This window comes from Hyaena hyaena, unplaced genomic scaffold (assembly GCF_003009895.1).
Source record: "Hyaena hyaena isolate Hyena2069 unplaced genomic scaffold, ASM300989v1 scaffold_18, whole genome shotgun sequence".
Lineage (NCBI taxonomy): Eukaryota > Metazoa > Chordata > Mammalia > Carnivora > Hyaenidae > Hyaena > Hyaena hyaena.
In genome coordinates, this window is record NW_024080649.1 from 6,606,967 (window position 1) to 6,623,416 (window position 16,450).

The 16,450-nt window shown below is 37.3% G+C and overlaps 1 protein-coding gene across 1 annotated transcript in view; it reads left to right on the forward strand.

The window, feature by feature from the left end:
* Positions 1–16,450, forward strand: part of HYDIN (HYDIN axonemal central pair apparatus protein) — a 346,043-nt gene that overhangs the window by 115,477 nt on the left and 214,116 nt on the right. The window contains exons 11-12 of the mRNA XM_039223564.1: positions 676–899; positions 12,652–12,719. Of these exons, the coding sequence (XP_039079495.1) occupies positions 676–899; positions 12,652–12,719 (292 nt within the window). The remainder of the gene's footprint in view (positions 1–675; positions 900–12,651; positions 12,720–16,450) is intronic.

Below are 16,450 nucleotides of genomic sequence, written 5' to 3' on the forward strand. Positions count from 1 at the left end.
TTTTCATACACACACACCTGGCATGCAAGCAAATATGGGCAATGATTCTAGTATATAGGAATAAAACTTGTCTATAGTAAAACAGTTGCTTTGCATAAGCATCCCCAAACAGTAGAGTTGTTGTATCCATGCAGCAGAGTTTGAGATGAAAGTATCCCAGAATGAAATCTAATAGCACAACAAAGAGAATCCTTGTCATCTGGAATCCACAGTGATATCTCTTTCACATTCTCTAGGCTACACAGTAGATGTCAGCTTAGGTAGCTCTTGCTCTTCTATTCTGACTGCTTATTTTCCACTTATTCTCACCCTTCTCATTCATAGAAGAGAAATACTTACCTTCTCTCAATTACCTTATAGAATACAGAAAGAGGTATTTTAAGGCTCTTTTTCAGCAGATATAATTACAATCAGTATTTATAACATGGCTATAATACATATGACTAGCTCTGTGTTAAAGAGGATACTAAAAACACAAAATGGCTTTTGGATTGGGATTCCTATTTTCAAACCTTCAAGACAGAAGACTATTCATTTCTCCCCTGGAGTTTTTCTCCAGCTTTACTTCCTGCAACTGTGTGTGTGTTAGTATTAAACAGTACAGCCACATGTTTCTATGAAAAGAAATCAGATGTCCTGCTATATCTTTGCATTCTTGACTTTTTATTGATATAGGCAATACTATCCAACAAAGGCAGCATTGATGCTCTCTTCAACGTGGTCCGTCCAACTTCGGCTTTGGGAGCCTGCTTTGTTTTCAGCCCCAAAGAAGGCATCATCGAACCAGGTGGAGTCCAGGCAGTCCAGATATCTTTCAGTTCTCCCATTCTGGGACACTTTGAAGAAGAGTTCCTGGTCAGTGTCAATGGGTCCCCTGAGCCTGTGAAATTGACCATTAGGTAAGATATATCTGTAACTAATGTGGAAGCTAACCAAAGCTTTTATCTACTGCTTTCTTAAACTTCAAAACCAGCTTGTGTCTTGGATGTCCCTAACTGTCTTTGTTCATGGGAACACATTAAAATAATGGAGTGCTTTAAATTTCCATGAGTGTTTACCTACTGAACACATGTAACTTATTGTTGTAATATGGATACAGATATTATTTTGGGATCTAGTTTTTCTAGAAGCTGTAACTTTATAACATAAGGACTTGAACTTAGTTATGCTGTCTGTTTTAGGATATTTAGGGAAAATAAGTCATTACAGCAACACCTGGATAAAATCATCTTCTTGACTAGGCTTTAGCTATTATCACAGTTTCTCTAAACCTTCATCTTTCATATTTATTTTAAGTAAATTCTTTAAAAGCTCTTACCTATAATACTTTTAGGTATTGTAAAAGAATCTACTTACAGCATCAGCCAGCCAAGGCTAGACACCTGCAGCTTTTCTGCTAGAAGTTGTTTGATGGCTTTTCCAGCTGTTTGTGATAATTGCAAGTCATTAATAGTAGAGTTTTCCCTCAGATTTTAAAAAGAAATTCTTTCTGACCAACCCATTGGGCAGATCTACAACTTTGGTTCCTGGTGCTTAGAAAGATCATATCTTCAGAACACATTGCAGCCTATCTGGATTTTCACGACAACAAGTTGTTAATTACCATGGCAATCTCTCTTCTTATGGTTACTGCTTGCAGGACCTCCTTCCCTCTACAGCTGAGATCTCCCTCAGGGTCTGGGGATAAATAACATAGAAAAGAGACAGACACATATGGCCTCAAGGATCCTAAGAAAATTTATCGGTCTCATGATATCTACTGGAAATTTAGAATCTTAAGATCGGCTTAAAGGTTATTACTACTTCTTTCAATTCTTCCACCTAAGCATCTCTTTTATGGGTGAATTATGTCCTCCCAAATTCATATATATTGAAATCCTAATACCCAATATTTGAGAATGTGACTGCAGTTGGAGAAAGGACTTTTAAAGAAGTAATTAAGGTAAAATGAGGTCATATGGGTGGGTCCTAATACAGTGTGACTGGTGTCCTTATAAGAACATGCACACAGATAGGAAGAGACCATGTAAAGATGTAAAGAGAAGATGGCCATCTCCAAGCTGAGGAGGGAGTCCCTCAGAAGAAACCAACCCTGCTAACACGTTGATCTTATAATTCTAACCTATAGAGCTTTGAAGAAATAATTTTCTGTTGTTTAAGCCCCTCTGTCTGTGGTACTTTATTATGGCAGCCCTATCAAACTAATGCAACCTCTAACCAATAAGGAGAGTGAATTATGTGTCTCAAGGGTTCTGTGGCGTGGCTGAGACAGACTGCCATAATCAGAAACTGTTTTGAAGTCTCAAGACCTGTCTGAAGCATTCAGAAGGCATTTATGTTCTCTTCTATAACACACCTGTGTTTGGACAATAGGGGAAAAAAATCACTGTTGTTTTCCAAATATTTAAATAACATTGACTCCTCAGGAAGATACACCATGCTTACCCTGGCCTATGATTGACATTCATTTTTTTTTTTTTTTTTTTTACAAATAGTTTATTGTCAAATTAGTTTCTACATAACACTCAGTGCTCATCCCCAAAGTGCCCTCCTCCATGCCCATCCCCCCCTCCCCCCCCACATCCATCAGTCCTCAGTTTTTGTCAGCATTCAAGAGTCTCTCATGGTTTGCCTCTCTCCCTTTCCCCCACCATTTCCCCCCTTCTTCTCCCCCTTGTTCCTCCGTCAAGTTCCTCCTAATCCTCCTATACGTGCAAACATATGATATTTGTCCTTCTCTGCCTGACTTATTTCGCTCAGCATAACACCCTCAAGGTCCATCCATGTTGCTACACATGGCCAGATTTCATGGTTTCTCATTGCCATGTAGTATTCCATGGTATAGATAAACCACATCTTCTTGATCCATTCATCTGTTGATGGACACTTAGGCTCTTTCCATGTTTTAGCTATTGTGGAGAGTGCTGCTATGAACATTGGGGTACATGTGCTCCTATGCCTCAGCATTTCTGTATCCCTTGGGTAAATTCCTAGCAGTGCTATTGCTGGGTCATAAGGGAGTTCTATTGTTAGTTTCCTGAGGAACCTCCACACTGTTTTCCAGAGGGGCTGTACCAGTTTACATTCCCACCAACAGTGTAGGAGGGTGCCCGTTTCTCCACATCCTTGCCAGCATCTAGAGTTCTCTGATTTGCTCACTTTAGCCACTCTGACTGGCGTGAGGTGGTATCTCAGTGTGGTTTTGATTTGTATTTCCCTGATGATGAGCGATGCTGAGCATCGTTTCATGTGTCTGTTGGCCATCTGGATGTCCTCTTTGGAGAAGTGTCTGTTCATGTCTTCTGCCCATTTCTTCACTGGGTTGTTTGTTTTTCGGGCGTGTAGTTTGGTGAGTTCCTTATAGATTCTAGATATTAACCCTTTATCTGATATGTCATTTGCAACTATCTTTTCCCATTCCGTTGGTTGCCTATTAATTTTCTGGGTTGTTTCCTTGGCTGTGCAGAAGCTTTTAATCTTGATGAGGTCCCAACAGTTTGTTTTTGCTCTTGATTCCCTTGCTTTTGGGGATGTGTCAAGTAAGAAGTTGCTGCGGTGGAGGTCAAGGAGGTTGTTTCCTGCTTTCTCCTCTAGGGTGTTGATAGTTTCCTGTCTCACGTTCAGGTCCTTTATCCATTTTGAGTTTATTTTTGTGCATGGTGTGAGAAAATGATCTAGTTTCATTCTTCTGCATGTTGCTGTCCAGTTCTCCCAACACCATCTGTTAAAAAGGCTGTCTTTTTTCCATTGGATATTCTTTCCTGCTTTGTCAAAGATCAGTTGGCTGTATACTTTTGGGTCCACTTCTGAGTTCTCAATTCTGTTCCATTGATCTATGTGTCTGTTTTTGTGCCAATACCATACTGTCTTGAGGATGACAGCTTTGTAGTAGAGGCTGAGGTCTGGGATGGTGATCCCTCCCGTTTTGGTTTTATTTTTCAGTATTACTTTGGCTATTCGGGGTCTTTTGTGGTTCCATACAAATTTTTGGATAGTTTGTTCTAGTTTTGAGAAGTATGCTGGTGCAATTTTGATTGGAATTGCATTGAATGTGTAGAGTGCTTTAGGCAGTAATGACATCTTAACTATATTTATTCTTCCTATCCATGAGCATGGAATGTTTTTCCATTTCTTTGTGTCTTCTTCAATTTCCTTCATAAATTTTCTATAGTTTTCATCATACAGATCTCTTGTGTCCTTGGTTAGGTTTATTCCGAGGTATCCTTGCAAATCGAATCCAGCAGCATATCAAAAGAATCATCCACCAAGATCAAGTGGGATTCATTCCTGGGTTACAGGGCTGGTTCAACATTCGCAAATCAATCAATGTGATACATCATATCAATAAAAGAAAAGATAAAAACCATATGATCCTGTCAATAGATGCAGAAAAAGCATTTGACAAAATACAGCATCCCTTCTTAATAAAGACTCTCGAGAAAGTTGGGATAGAAGGAACCTACTCAAACATCATCAAAGCCATCTATGAGAAGCCTTCAGCGAACATCATCCTCAATGGGGAAAAACTGAGAGCTTTCCCCCTGAGATCAGGAACACGACAGGGATGTCCACTCTCACCACTGTTGTTTAACATAGTGCTGGAAGTCCTAGCATCAGCCATCAGACAACAAAAGGAAATCCAAGGCATCAGAATTGGCAAAGAGGAAGTCAAACTTTCACTCTTCGCAGATGACATGATACTCTACATAGAAAACCCGACAGACTCCACCAGAAGCCTACTAGAACTGATCCAAGAATTCAGCCAAGTTGCAGGGTACAAAATCAACGTACAGAAATCGGTTGCATTTTTATACACCAATAATGAAGCAACAGAAAGAGAAATCAAGAAAATATGATTGACATTCTTGAGTGATAAACAGAAAATGAGGAGGACAGCAGTACTTTTTTACATCATATGAACTCCGGTTCACCTCCCACTTCAATAACAATTCACATCTTGTTACAAGCAATGGAGGAGGTAATCAGGAGAAACAGGAAGAGCAGACTTGCAAATGCAACCTTTATCTCCCTTTCAGTGATTGCCTGATCCTTGAGAGTCCTCAGTAAGTGCCAGCAGATCAGCTCTTTAAATTTCTTTTTGAATAAGGTTTTCCGACTTCTTGGCTTCAAGAGGTAGCACTCAGAATTATAAGTACCCTCCACAATATCCAGCATCATTGATGGACCTCCATACCAAATGGGGAAGAAAAAAACCTTAAAGTTCTGCTCTTATAAACATTTAAGATCAAAAGAATCACCCTATCTCAGGGTAAGAGAATATAGGATATTATAGAACCATCATTTTACTCTTCATGTAGGGAAAGAAAAATAATGGCCAAGACGGGTTGAATAAGAAGGCTCATCCCATTTCATCTGGCCACTCCCTAATTAAGTACAGCCCAATAATACTGCATTTACACACACACACACACACACACACACACACACACACACACACTGCTACTCTGTTAGGAATAAATATATATTTTGGATATTCACTTAATAAACTTTTATTGAGCACCTCCCACATGCAAGGTTGTATACCAGGGACAGTGACTGGTAAATTTGAGTTTGTTAGACATTCCTGTTGCCTAAATCCTACTGTCTTAACCTGTGACTCTGATTTATTTTTCCAAATTCAGGATGTAATTGCCCATTCTCTAAAATATTCCCTAAGCTAACTTAAAAATGTAGTAAAAGAAATGACAAGGGAATTAAAGGGCTACACTAAGAAAATGTTCATTTAACATAAAGGGAGGCAATAATGGAGGAATAGAGGAATAAAAAAGGCACTAAGACATATAAAAAACAAATAGTAAAGTGGAAGACATGAATCCTACTTTATCAGTAAATACATTAAGTGTAAATATATTTGATACTTTGATTAAAAGGCCGAGATTGGTAGAGTGGATTTTTTAAAAAACCCCAAAACATAATCCTACTATATGTTGTCTACAACAGACACATTTAATCTAATTTATATATTTTTTAAGTTATATCCAAGTCAGTTAGCATATAGTACAACAATGATTTCAGGAGTAGATTCCTTAATGCTCCTTACCCATTTATCCCATACCCTCTCCCACAACCCCTCCAGTAACCCTCAGTTTGTTATTTAAGAGTCAGACTCAAAAAAAAAAAAAAAAAAAAAGAGTCAGACTCATAATTAAGAGTCTCTTATGTTTTTGTCCCCCTCTCTGTGTTTATATTATTTTTGCTTCCCTTCCCTTATGTTCATCTGTTTTGTATCTTAAATTCCACATATGAGTGGAGTCATATGATATTTGTCTTTCTCTGACTAATTTTGCTTAGTATAATGCCCTCTAGTTCCATCCACATAGTTGCAAATGGCAAGATTTCATTCTTTTTGATTGCTGGCAAAATTTCATTCTTTTTGATTGCTGAGGAATACTCCATTGTGTGTGTGTGTGTGTGTGTGTGTGTGTACCACATCTTCTTTATCCATTTACCTATCGATGGACATTTGGGCTCTTTCCATACTTTGGCTATTGTTGATAGTGCTACTATAAACTTTGGTGTGCTTGTGGGGCACCTGGGTGGCTCAGTTGGTTAAGTGTCCAACTTTGGCTCAGGTCAGATCTCACGGTTCATGGGTTCGAGCTCTGCATCAGGCTCTGAGCCTGAAGCTTGTTTTGGTTTCTGTGTCTCCCTCTCTCTCTGCCCCTCCCCCACTCAATCTTTGTCTCTCTCTGTCTCAAAAATAAATAAACTATTAAAAAAAAACCTTGAGGTGCTTGTGCCCCTTCGAACTAGCATACCTGTATCCCTTGGATAAATACCTAGTAGTGCCATTACTAGGCCATAGAGTAGTTCTATTTTTAATTTTTTGAGTAACTTCCATACTGTTTTCCAGAGTGGCTGCACCAGTTTGCATTCCCACCAGCAGCGCAAAAGAGATCCTCTTCCTCCACATCCTCACCAACATCTGTTGTTGCCTGAGTTGTTAATGTCAACATTAGCCATTCTGATGGGTGTGAAGTGGTATCTCATTGTGATTTTGATTTGTATTTCTCTGATGATGAGTGATGTTAAGCATCATTTCATGTGTCTTTTGGCCATCTGGATGTCTTCTTTGTAGAAATGTCTGTTCATGTCTTTAGCCCGTTTCTTCATTTGATTATTTGGTTTTTTTTGGGTGTTGAGTTTGAAAAGTTCTTTATAAATTTTGGATAATAACCTTTATCTGGTATGTTGTTTGCAAATATCTTCTACCATTCCATCAGTTGCCTTAATTTTGCTGATTGTTTCCTTGACTATGCAGAAGATTTTAATTTTGATGAGGTCCCAATAGTTCATTTTTCCTTTTGTTTCCCTTGGCTCCGGAGACGTGTTGAGTAAGAAGTTGCTGCCGCCAAGGTCAAAGAGATTCTTGCCTGCTTTCTCCTTGAGGATTTTGATGGCTTCCTGTGTTACATTTAGGTCTTTCATCCATTTTTAGTTTATTTTTGTATACGGCGTAAGAAAGTGGTCCAGGTTCATTTTTCTGCATGTCACTGTCCAGTTTTCCCTGCACCATTTGCTGAAGAGACTATCTCTATTCCATTGGATATTCTTTCCTGCTTTGTCAAAGATGAATTGGCCATACGTTTCTGGTTCCATTTCTGTGTTCTCTCTTCTGTTCCTTTGATCTGAGTGTCTGTTCTTGTGCCAGTACCATACTGTCTTGATGATCACAGCTTTGTAATACATCTTGAAGTCTGGGATTGTGATACCTCCAATCTTTTTCAAGATTTCTTTGGCTATTTGGGGTCTTTTCTGATTCCATGCAAATTTTAGGATTGTTTGTTCTAGCTATGTCTTATTTTGATAGGGATTGCTTTGAATATGTAGATTGCTTTGGGCAGTATTGACATTTTAACAATATTTTTTTCTTCTTATCCAGGAGCATGGAATATTTTTCCATTTTTTGTGTATGTGTCTTCAATTTCTTTCATAAGCTTTCTATAGTCTTCAGTATATTGATGTTTCACCTCTTTGGTTAGATTTATTCCTAGACATTTTATGGTTTTTGGTGTAATTATAAATGGGATCGATTCCTTGACTTATTTTTCTATTGCTTCATTGTTGGTGTACTTTTATTGATGTGATGAATCACATTGATTGTTTTTTGCAGATATTCAACCATCCCTTCATTCCAGGTGTCAATCCCACTTGGTTGTGGTGAAAATTTTTTGATGTATTGTTGGATCTGGTTGGCTAATATCTTGATGAGGATTTCAGCGTCTATGTTCATCAGGGAGATTGGTCTATAGTTCTCCTTTTTAGTGGGGTCTTTGTCTAGTTTTGGAATCAAGGTAATGTTGGCTTCATAGAAAGTTTGGAAGCTTTCCTTCCATTTCTATTTTTTGGAACAGCTTCAAGAGAATAGGTGTTAACTCTTCTTTAAATGTTTTGTAGAAGTCCCCTGGAAAGCCACCTGGTCCTGGACTCCTGTTTTTTGGGAGATTTTTGATTACTATTTCTATTTCTTTACTGGTTATGGGTATGTTCAAATTTTCTATTTCTTCCTGATTCAGTTTTGGTAGTTCATATGTCTCTGGGAATTTGTCCATTTCTTCCAGATTGCCTATTTTATTGGCATATAATTGCTCATAATATTCTCTTATTATAGAAGAGACACATTTTAAATCCAAAAATATGAATAAGTTGAAACTAAAAGGATGGAAAAAGATAGACTATGCAAACAGTAACCAAAAGAAAGCTGTACTAATATCATACAAAACAGACTTTAAAACAAAAATTGCTATTTGAGACAAAGAGGGACATTTTATGATAATGAAAGAGATAGAACAATTATAAACTTGTATGCACCTAGCAGCTAAGTCCTCAGATATGTGAAGGATAGACTGATGGAACCAAAAGGAGAAATGGGGATATGGTTGTTGCTTAGGGCTGGGGGTGAGGGACAGAGCATGATAGCTAAAGGCTGTGGGGTTTCTTTTCAAAATGATGAAGATGTTCTAGAATTGACTGTGGTGATGGTTGCACATATCTATGAATATACAAAAGCCATTGATTTATACACTTTAAGTGGGTTAATTATATGCATGTGAGTTATATTTCAAAGAAACTGTGATTGTTAATTCCAGGAACCTATAATATTGGATGATGGTCACTTCCTTCATTACCTGGGTGAATTTTTAAAATCTCTGACATTCTCTCCTAAAGATCCCAAATAGCAGTACACATCACTAGCAATGCCTGAATAAGTTATGGTGCACTGGGGTTTTCCACTGTAAATAACAGGATTTAGGGATCTCCCAGGAACCTACTCACAAACAAACTTGGACTAGTTAATAGTTTAGCTGCTCTGTGGAAGATAAGTCTCTCATTTTATCCTCTCAACATTACATTCACCCAAACTCCCATACCAGTCTCTTATTTTGGATGTTATTCCTATTTTTTTCTTCAAGGGGAAGGATAATCTGATTGGGGAAAGAATGTTTGTGTGTATCCAAAACTGAATCACATAGTTCTAAGAGAAATATTGTTTTTTTAAATTTTTAAATTTTTTTATTTAGGTATAATTGACACACAATGTTAACATTAGTTTCAAGTGCAAAACATAGTTCAGAAATATCCTTATCTAAATCACATTGGTCCAAAAGTGTTCTTGTACTTCAAACCATGAATAACCGTTTTTGAAAACCTGGTAAATATCTGGTATCACAAATATATGTCTAATGTATAATTTATATTTCCAGCTCTACACATTAATACTGACTTTACTTATGACTTATCCAGAAATACTTTCTTAGTCCTGTGGCCTAAGAAATCTCTGTAAAGTTAATATTGTAGATTATGAACTTTTGTTTCTTATTGTTTAACTGTCAGGTACTCTTCTTTCCTCAATACCACATAATTTTGGCCAGTGTCCCTTGAAAGATCAGAACAGTTATTATATTTTTGCTGTTTCTATTTACTCCTCTAACTACATGACCCAGTACCTTAAATGGTTGCATAAACAACAACACTGTAAAGTTAATGCGACTTAATAAAAATTACCCATAAGTAGTTTTGTTGCCTGCCATTTTTACATATGTAATTTCATAAACTCTTAACTATAACATAGATATATTTTGCTTTCAACTTGTTTCACCTAACATATCTTAATAATTCCGTCTTCCTATATCTTGTCTTTAAAATTACAATTGGCCCTGACTAACACAGGCTTGAACTGCACGTGTCCCCTTACATGTGAATATTTTTTGATAAATACAGTACAGTAAAACGTGTATTTTTTCTTCCTTCCAATTTTCTTTTTTTTTTTTAATTTTCTAAAATGTTTATTTATATTTGAGAGAGAGACAGAGACAGAGCATGAGTAGGGGAGGGGCAGAGAGAGAGAGACAGAATCTGAAGCAGGCACCAGGATCTGAGCTGTCAGCACAGGGCCCAACACAGAGCTCAAACTCATGAACTGTGAGATCATGACCTGAGCCGAAGTCAGGCACTTAATCAACTAAGCCACCCGACACCCTTCTTACTTCTGATTTTCCCAGTAACATTTTCTTTTCTCTAGTTTATTATTGGAATACCAGTATATAATACATATATAAATATGTTTTAATTGTCTCTTTATGTTGCCAGTAAGGCTTCTGGTCAATAGTAGGCTATTAGTAGTTAAGTTTGAGAGAGTTAAAAGATTTTCAACTGCACACAGGGTCGGCACCCCTAACCTCTGCATTGCTCAAGGGTCAACAGTATAATTTTAACAGACCACTGCATTGATGGGGGGTACAAACTTTCAGAGACTATTCAAATATTCAGAATCCCTTCTAGAATGAATGCAGCCATGTCCAATTCCAGTTGGTATTTGGCCACAGTTCCCTTAGTTATATGTGTCCCTGAACTGATGTGATTTAATTCTGGTTCTTTCTACTTCCACACCTATTAAATAACTGCTTTGTACAATTTTGTGAGCGTCTTTCTTACTTTCTTTAGCCTTTGTGCATTTCCATCCCTTTGATCTCTTTGTTACTTGGCCTCATAAAATTTCTTTTACAAGTCCAAGTATTTGTCCTATAGGCTTGTTTGACCTCATTCTCAACTGGTTCCTTATTCTTTACCAAGTACCAGCCACTCCTTTTGAAACTACTTTGGATCATTAGCATGAAGTAGAATAGATGGTCCTGAGAAAGGCCTTTAGGATTGAAATTTGCTTTTAGAATTGAGCCTTTGCTGTGATGGCTCCTTCCAGACTTACAGCAGCTTCTAACCACATTATGTCAGATAGTAGCCTAAAGTACCTCTAGGACACCAACACATTCAGTACAGTATGACACACCTACTTCACCAACATCAAGCTGGGTGAATTAGAATTTCATGATTAAAATGTTTCCTGGTATCTGTGTGTCTATAATTGTTAAAAGCTTGGCACATAGATGAAGATTATCTCCGTTCTTACCTAGAGGTTTTAGGGACATGGATTATGGTGAAAATCAAGAATAAACAAATACATATTTATTAGTATTCTATTTCTTCTACATCAAACTTTGTAGCTTAAAACAATACAAATTTATTATTTTACAGCTCTATACTTTTGAAGTCCAACATAGGTCTTGTTGGGCTAAAATCAAGACGTTGGCCAGGCTGTTTTGCTTCCTGGAGGCTTTAGGACAGAATCTATTTCCTAGCCTTTTCTAGCTTCTTGAAGCTGCCCACAGTCTTTTGCTCATGGTGTCCCTCCTCTTTCTTCAAAGCCAGCAACAGCTGGTTAAGTCCTTCTCACATTGCATCATTCCAACCTCCTCTTCTGTATCCTTTTGTATTTTTAAAGACAGTTGTGATTACATTGGGCCCACCAGAATAATCTAGGAAAATCTCTGTATTTTAAGATCCGTTAATTAGGAACCTTAATTTCTTTTGCAACATTAATTCCCCTTTATCATGTAATCTAACATATTCACACATTCTGAGGAGTAGCACATAGACATCGTTGGGGACTATTATGCTATTTACTGCAGCTGAAGTCAACTAGAAACTGTAGAATCTCTCTACTATTTATTTTAAGCTAGCAAATCACTCCAAGATCATGAGGCCTTGAACTGAGAGAGAAAAGGACCATTTATAGCAAAGCTTCCTTTAAAGGTCACCTATTCCAGATTCCAGTCTTTTCTTTAATACACGAGGAAAAGAAACTAGGGGGTATGGAGGTAAAGTGACTGGCCAAGATCACAGCTGGTTGTGGTGGGAATTGGAAAAAGCAGTTTTATAAAAATGTGGAACCAGGAATATTGGTACCGTTGATAGTTTTTAATGCTTGTTATATGACCAGCCCTATAATTTTTGTTTCTTGCTTGAGAATAACTTGCCATGATATGTATCTTATCCACATTAATATTCCATGTCATTGGTTTGGTGATGTGTCTGCTCTGCCTCATTCATGGGTAGGAATTTGGTGTTGAGTTAACTGCAGCATCATTTGCTAAAACCCAATGGTTTGAGTCTTGAGAGAGAACTCTAAGAACCACTGTAATAAAACCACCACTTCTAGTTTCTTTAAGTGCTAGATTCTGTACTTGACTCAAAGCCAGTTTATGGCTTTAATATTTACTGTCTTTACTGACTGTTACTATGAATTCACTGGATTCTCTATCCATGCCCCCCAATTTGTATTCCTACTTACAGAGGCTGTGTCATTGGACCTACCTTCCACTTTAATGTTCCTGCTCTGCACTTTGGCAATGTTTCCTTTGGTGAGTAATTTTTCCATTTTAAATTAGAAATTGAGTGGAATTGCCTCTCTGTCTCTACATGGAAAGAGGAAAGTTTACAAAGAACCTCTCTTACCAATTTTTTACAGGTAATAGCTAAGAGAGTCTAGAATTGTTCTCTTCTTCTGCTGCAGCAAAGGCATTTTGGTGCCATTTCCTAATTTATATGTAAAAGTTATAACTGTCCTGGGCACGAATAGTTTTCAAGCTGTGGTTGTCCCTGCTCTTTCAGTGGTGGAACACCAGAAAGCCTTAAACTTGACACTGCTATCTGAATGTTCGGAACACTCTATTTTATATGCAGGTTCTGATTTGCCAGTGTGTCTATGCAGCCTTTTCACAGAAATGCTCTCAAGTTTCAAGTGAATTTAGTGATGGTTTGACTCAGGTGTCCTCTCACTCCAAGCTGAGGACTTCTATATTTTTGTGTTGTCTTCTTGCTCAGTTACTTCCCGTGAGTCATTTCCTCCTGTCTCCACCTTTCCAAATAATAACAATGATAACAGTGGCGGCATTAGCAGTGAAAGTTTCCATTTATTGGTTCTTTCTCATATTCCAATCTCTGCTAAGTGAATCACATTCAGTACTACATTTAATCCTTTAAATCCTTTGGGGAGATACTATTTAAGATTCCCATTTTGGAACTGGAAGAACTGAGCATTCAAACAGGTAAATAACTTCCCATGATCATACAACAGTGGCAGAACACATATTTCACCCGAGCTCTCTCTAAATCATGCACTGTCAACTGGGATGATGTTGCCCCCAAAGGGATAAAGGTTGTTTGTTTGGGGTTGAAAAAAAAGAGTGTATAAGTACCGCGCGCTAACCGATTGCACCACTGGAGCTTTAGAAAAGGAGATAAAAACCAATGATACAAAGTTCTGGGTCAAGTATAAGTAAAAGAAGATTTAAAAAAAATAAAGTAGAAGGGTACCTGGATGGCTCAAAAAATAAATAAGTAAATAAATAAATAAAATTTTATAAAAAGAGTGTAAATCTAACCCACATTTGTGGTCCTCCAAAGTTCTACCCTACCCAACAGAACCTTATTCCTTAGTATTTAATTTTTCTCATTAGGGAGAAATTCATCTAACTTAAATTACATTTAATTAATTGATTTTTTTGAAGATTAATTCATCACAGTGGTTCTTTTTAGGAAGTAATAACAATTTAGGAAGGCTGAGAAGCACTAGTCTCAATACATAGTCCATAATCCTTTCCATTTTTCTCTATTGCCTCCCATTTTGAGTTTCAGTTCTTTTGCTTCAAGTAGGACCATCTACTTGGGGAAAAATTTTTTCTCTACAAAAAATATCCTTTCTTTGCAAAAACTGATTAATAATGTTTTTATCCATTGCATTAGCATTTAACATTACCTAGCATACAGGAAAATCTGTATAAATGGAGTTCAATGTCTATTTCTAAAGGCTGGAGGAATTTTTACAAATTTGTAGGGCATGTCTGAGTGATAGACTTTTTGAAGGAAAGTAAAAGTGACCTATAACTTGAATATTGTCTGTTGGCCAACTGAGAGAGGCATACTCTCTCAAGGGAAATTGTGACTAATGTGCAATGAGAGGTGAATTACCCAAAGACCTATGCAGTTACTCTCCAAACAGCTCAACTGAGTCCACAGAGAGATCTGGGCAACTGATGCATGACAGCAGCATACCCTTCCACAGACATTTAAATATGAACTCTAACACAGAACATTTGGAAGAGGTACCCTATATCATATTGCCTTGGAGGGAGAAAAAATAATCCAAATAAAAATCTCTGATTAGTCATTCCGAGAAATATTAGACTGATTCATTATCTAGAATCTGCCCTATTGTTTACCTCTGAAAGGTTAATGTAAATACTATACCAACAATAAGCCAATTTTTGAGCCCCAAGAATATCTGGAACACTTGTATCTATAATCCAAACATTTAAAAGCATCAAGGCCCCCTAATAGTACATTTCAGTGAAATATGCCAAACAGGAGGTGTATATATACCTCCTAGGTACCATTGATTTATTCAAAATTCTGTATTTGATATTGGCCAGCTCTGTATAATACAGTAGGTAAAACCATTTATGCATTCTCCAAAGCTAGGTAGGTTTTTTTCCCATTAACATCTTCCATTTGGCCCTCTCTTATCCCTAAGTATATAGGAAAAGCCATTATTGGGTAATGTATTCATTGTTTCCTTGAGCTATAGAGATAGTAATCAACAGTTGTTTCTCATAGTTGATCCAGCTAGAAGTTTTGATAACTAACTTAGATGAAAATTACAAAAAAGTTAATTTTTCTTTTGTTGCATAATATCTTACTAGACCACCTGGCAATAAAGCAGCTTGATAAGAGGTGGGAAGACACTACAGGGCCATGACCCAAGATTCCCAGGAAAACTTAATCCACTTAAGTCCACCTTCAAGATTCAAGTCGCATTTCTTTTATTTTAGATATGGATTCCTTAATCTTCTCTATGATGTGGAAGGAAATATTAATGAAAAACATGCCTTTTTGCTTGCCAACAGGAAATCTAGGGCTATTTGATTTTTAGAACCACTTGGGTCAGCTAATTCAGGCTACTTTGCTGTGCTTCTGGATTCTGCATTGTATCATCCAAAGTTAAGAAACATTTTGTGATACAATTTCAGAATTATTCTATGATAATATTTTTAAGTCCTAAAGTCGGAATTAGAGTTCTTTCATGACTCCTACCCAAGGTATCATTTTTATTTCTCCAGGAAGATTGGCCTCCTGTCACAAAGAAACATGGTACATTGAAGAGTTATTTATTGGAAACTTGCTAATTATTACCTCGCATGTGCAAATAGGGCTTTGATGAGGCAGACAAAAGTAAGCATGTGATTGGCTCAGGAATGAAAGACCAATAGGGGTGCATATAGTTCGAAATGCAAGAGAAATGAACTCTTACAGGACCAAGCCAGGGATTGGAGAAGTTATTTCAGAATGACAGACATTGTATGGAGTTAAACAAGGTTTGCAGAGACTTGTAACTCTGGGGAGTGCATTGAGCTAACTAAAGTTGGTGATATTGTCCTCATCTTGGCATGAAGGCTCATTCCTAAAGAGGTGTCTGTTATAGGTTAATATTAGGGACATGACCTTTATTTGCTTAGAGATGCAGATCTAGATTAGGCATCAGGGCCTATTGGGATTGATGGTGTCCAGTTATTATAAACACCCTAAAGTAGATGACAGGTAGTAGTACTGTTGTTTGGTATCTGAATTGTTTAAACTATGGCTATAAATATTTTGATGGTAGGATTGGATGTTGGATGACATGTCTAATAATTAATTAAGTTGACTGAGCAATAGTAGTAGCCTGAAAGAGTCAGATTATAGAATTTAGGTGGTGATTATCTCTGAAAGAACAGTGAAGCCTTGATAAATCCTCAAATTCATCAAAGAATACAATAGACCAAGTAATAAATGATATGCTACATTATAGACAAAAAGGGTCAGAGTGTATGTATTTGCAAGCTGACTGTTTTTCAGGAGGTACAGGAATATGTTGAACGAGAATAGGGATTTTGGAAGGCTCCAGGAATTCAGTGGACCTGAGCATTGTATAATTTTGCCAGAGAAGTTAGGGTTTAAAGGCTATAAACATTAAAAAAAAATCATGATGGGGCGCCTGGGTGGCTTAGTCGGTTAAGCGTCCGACTTTCGCTTAGGTCATGATCTCGCGGTTCGT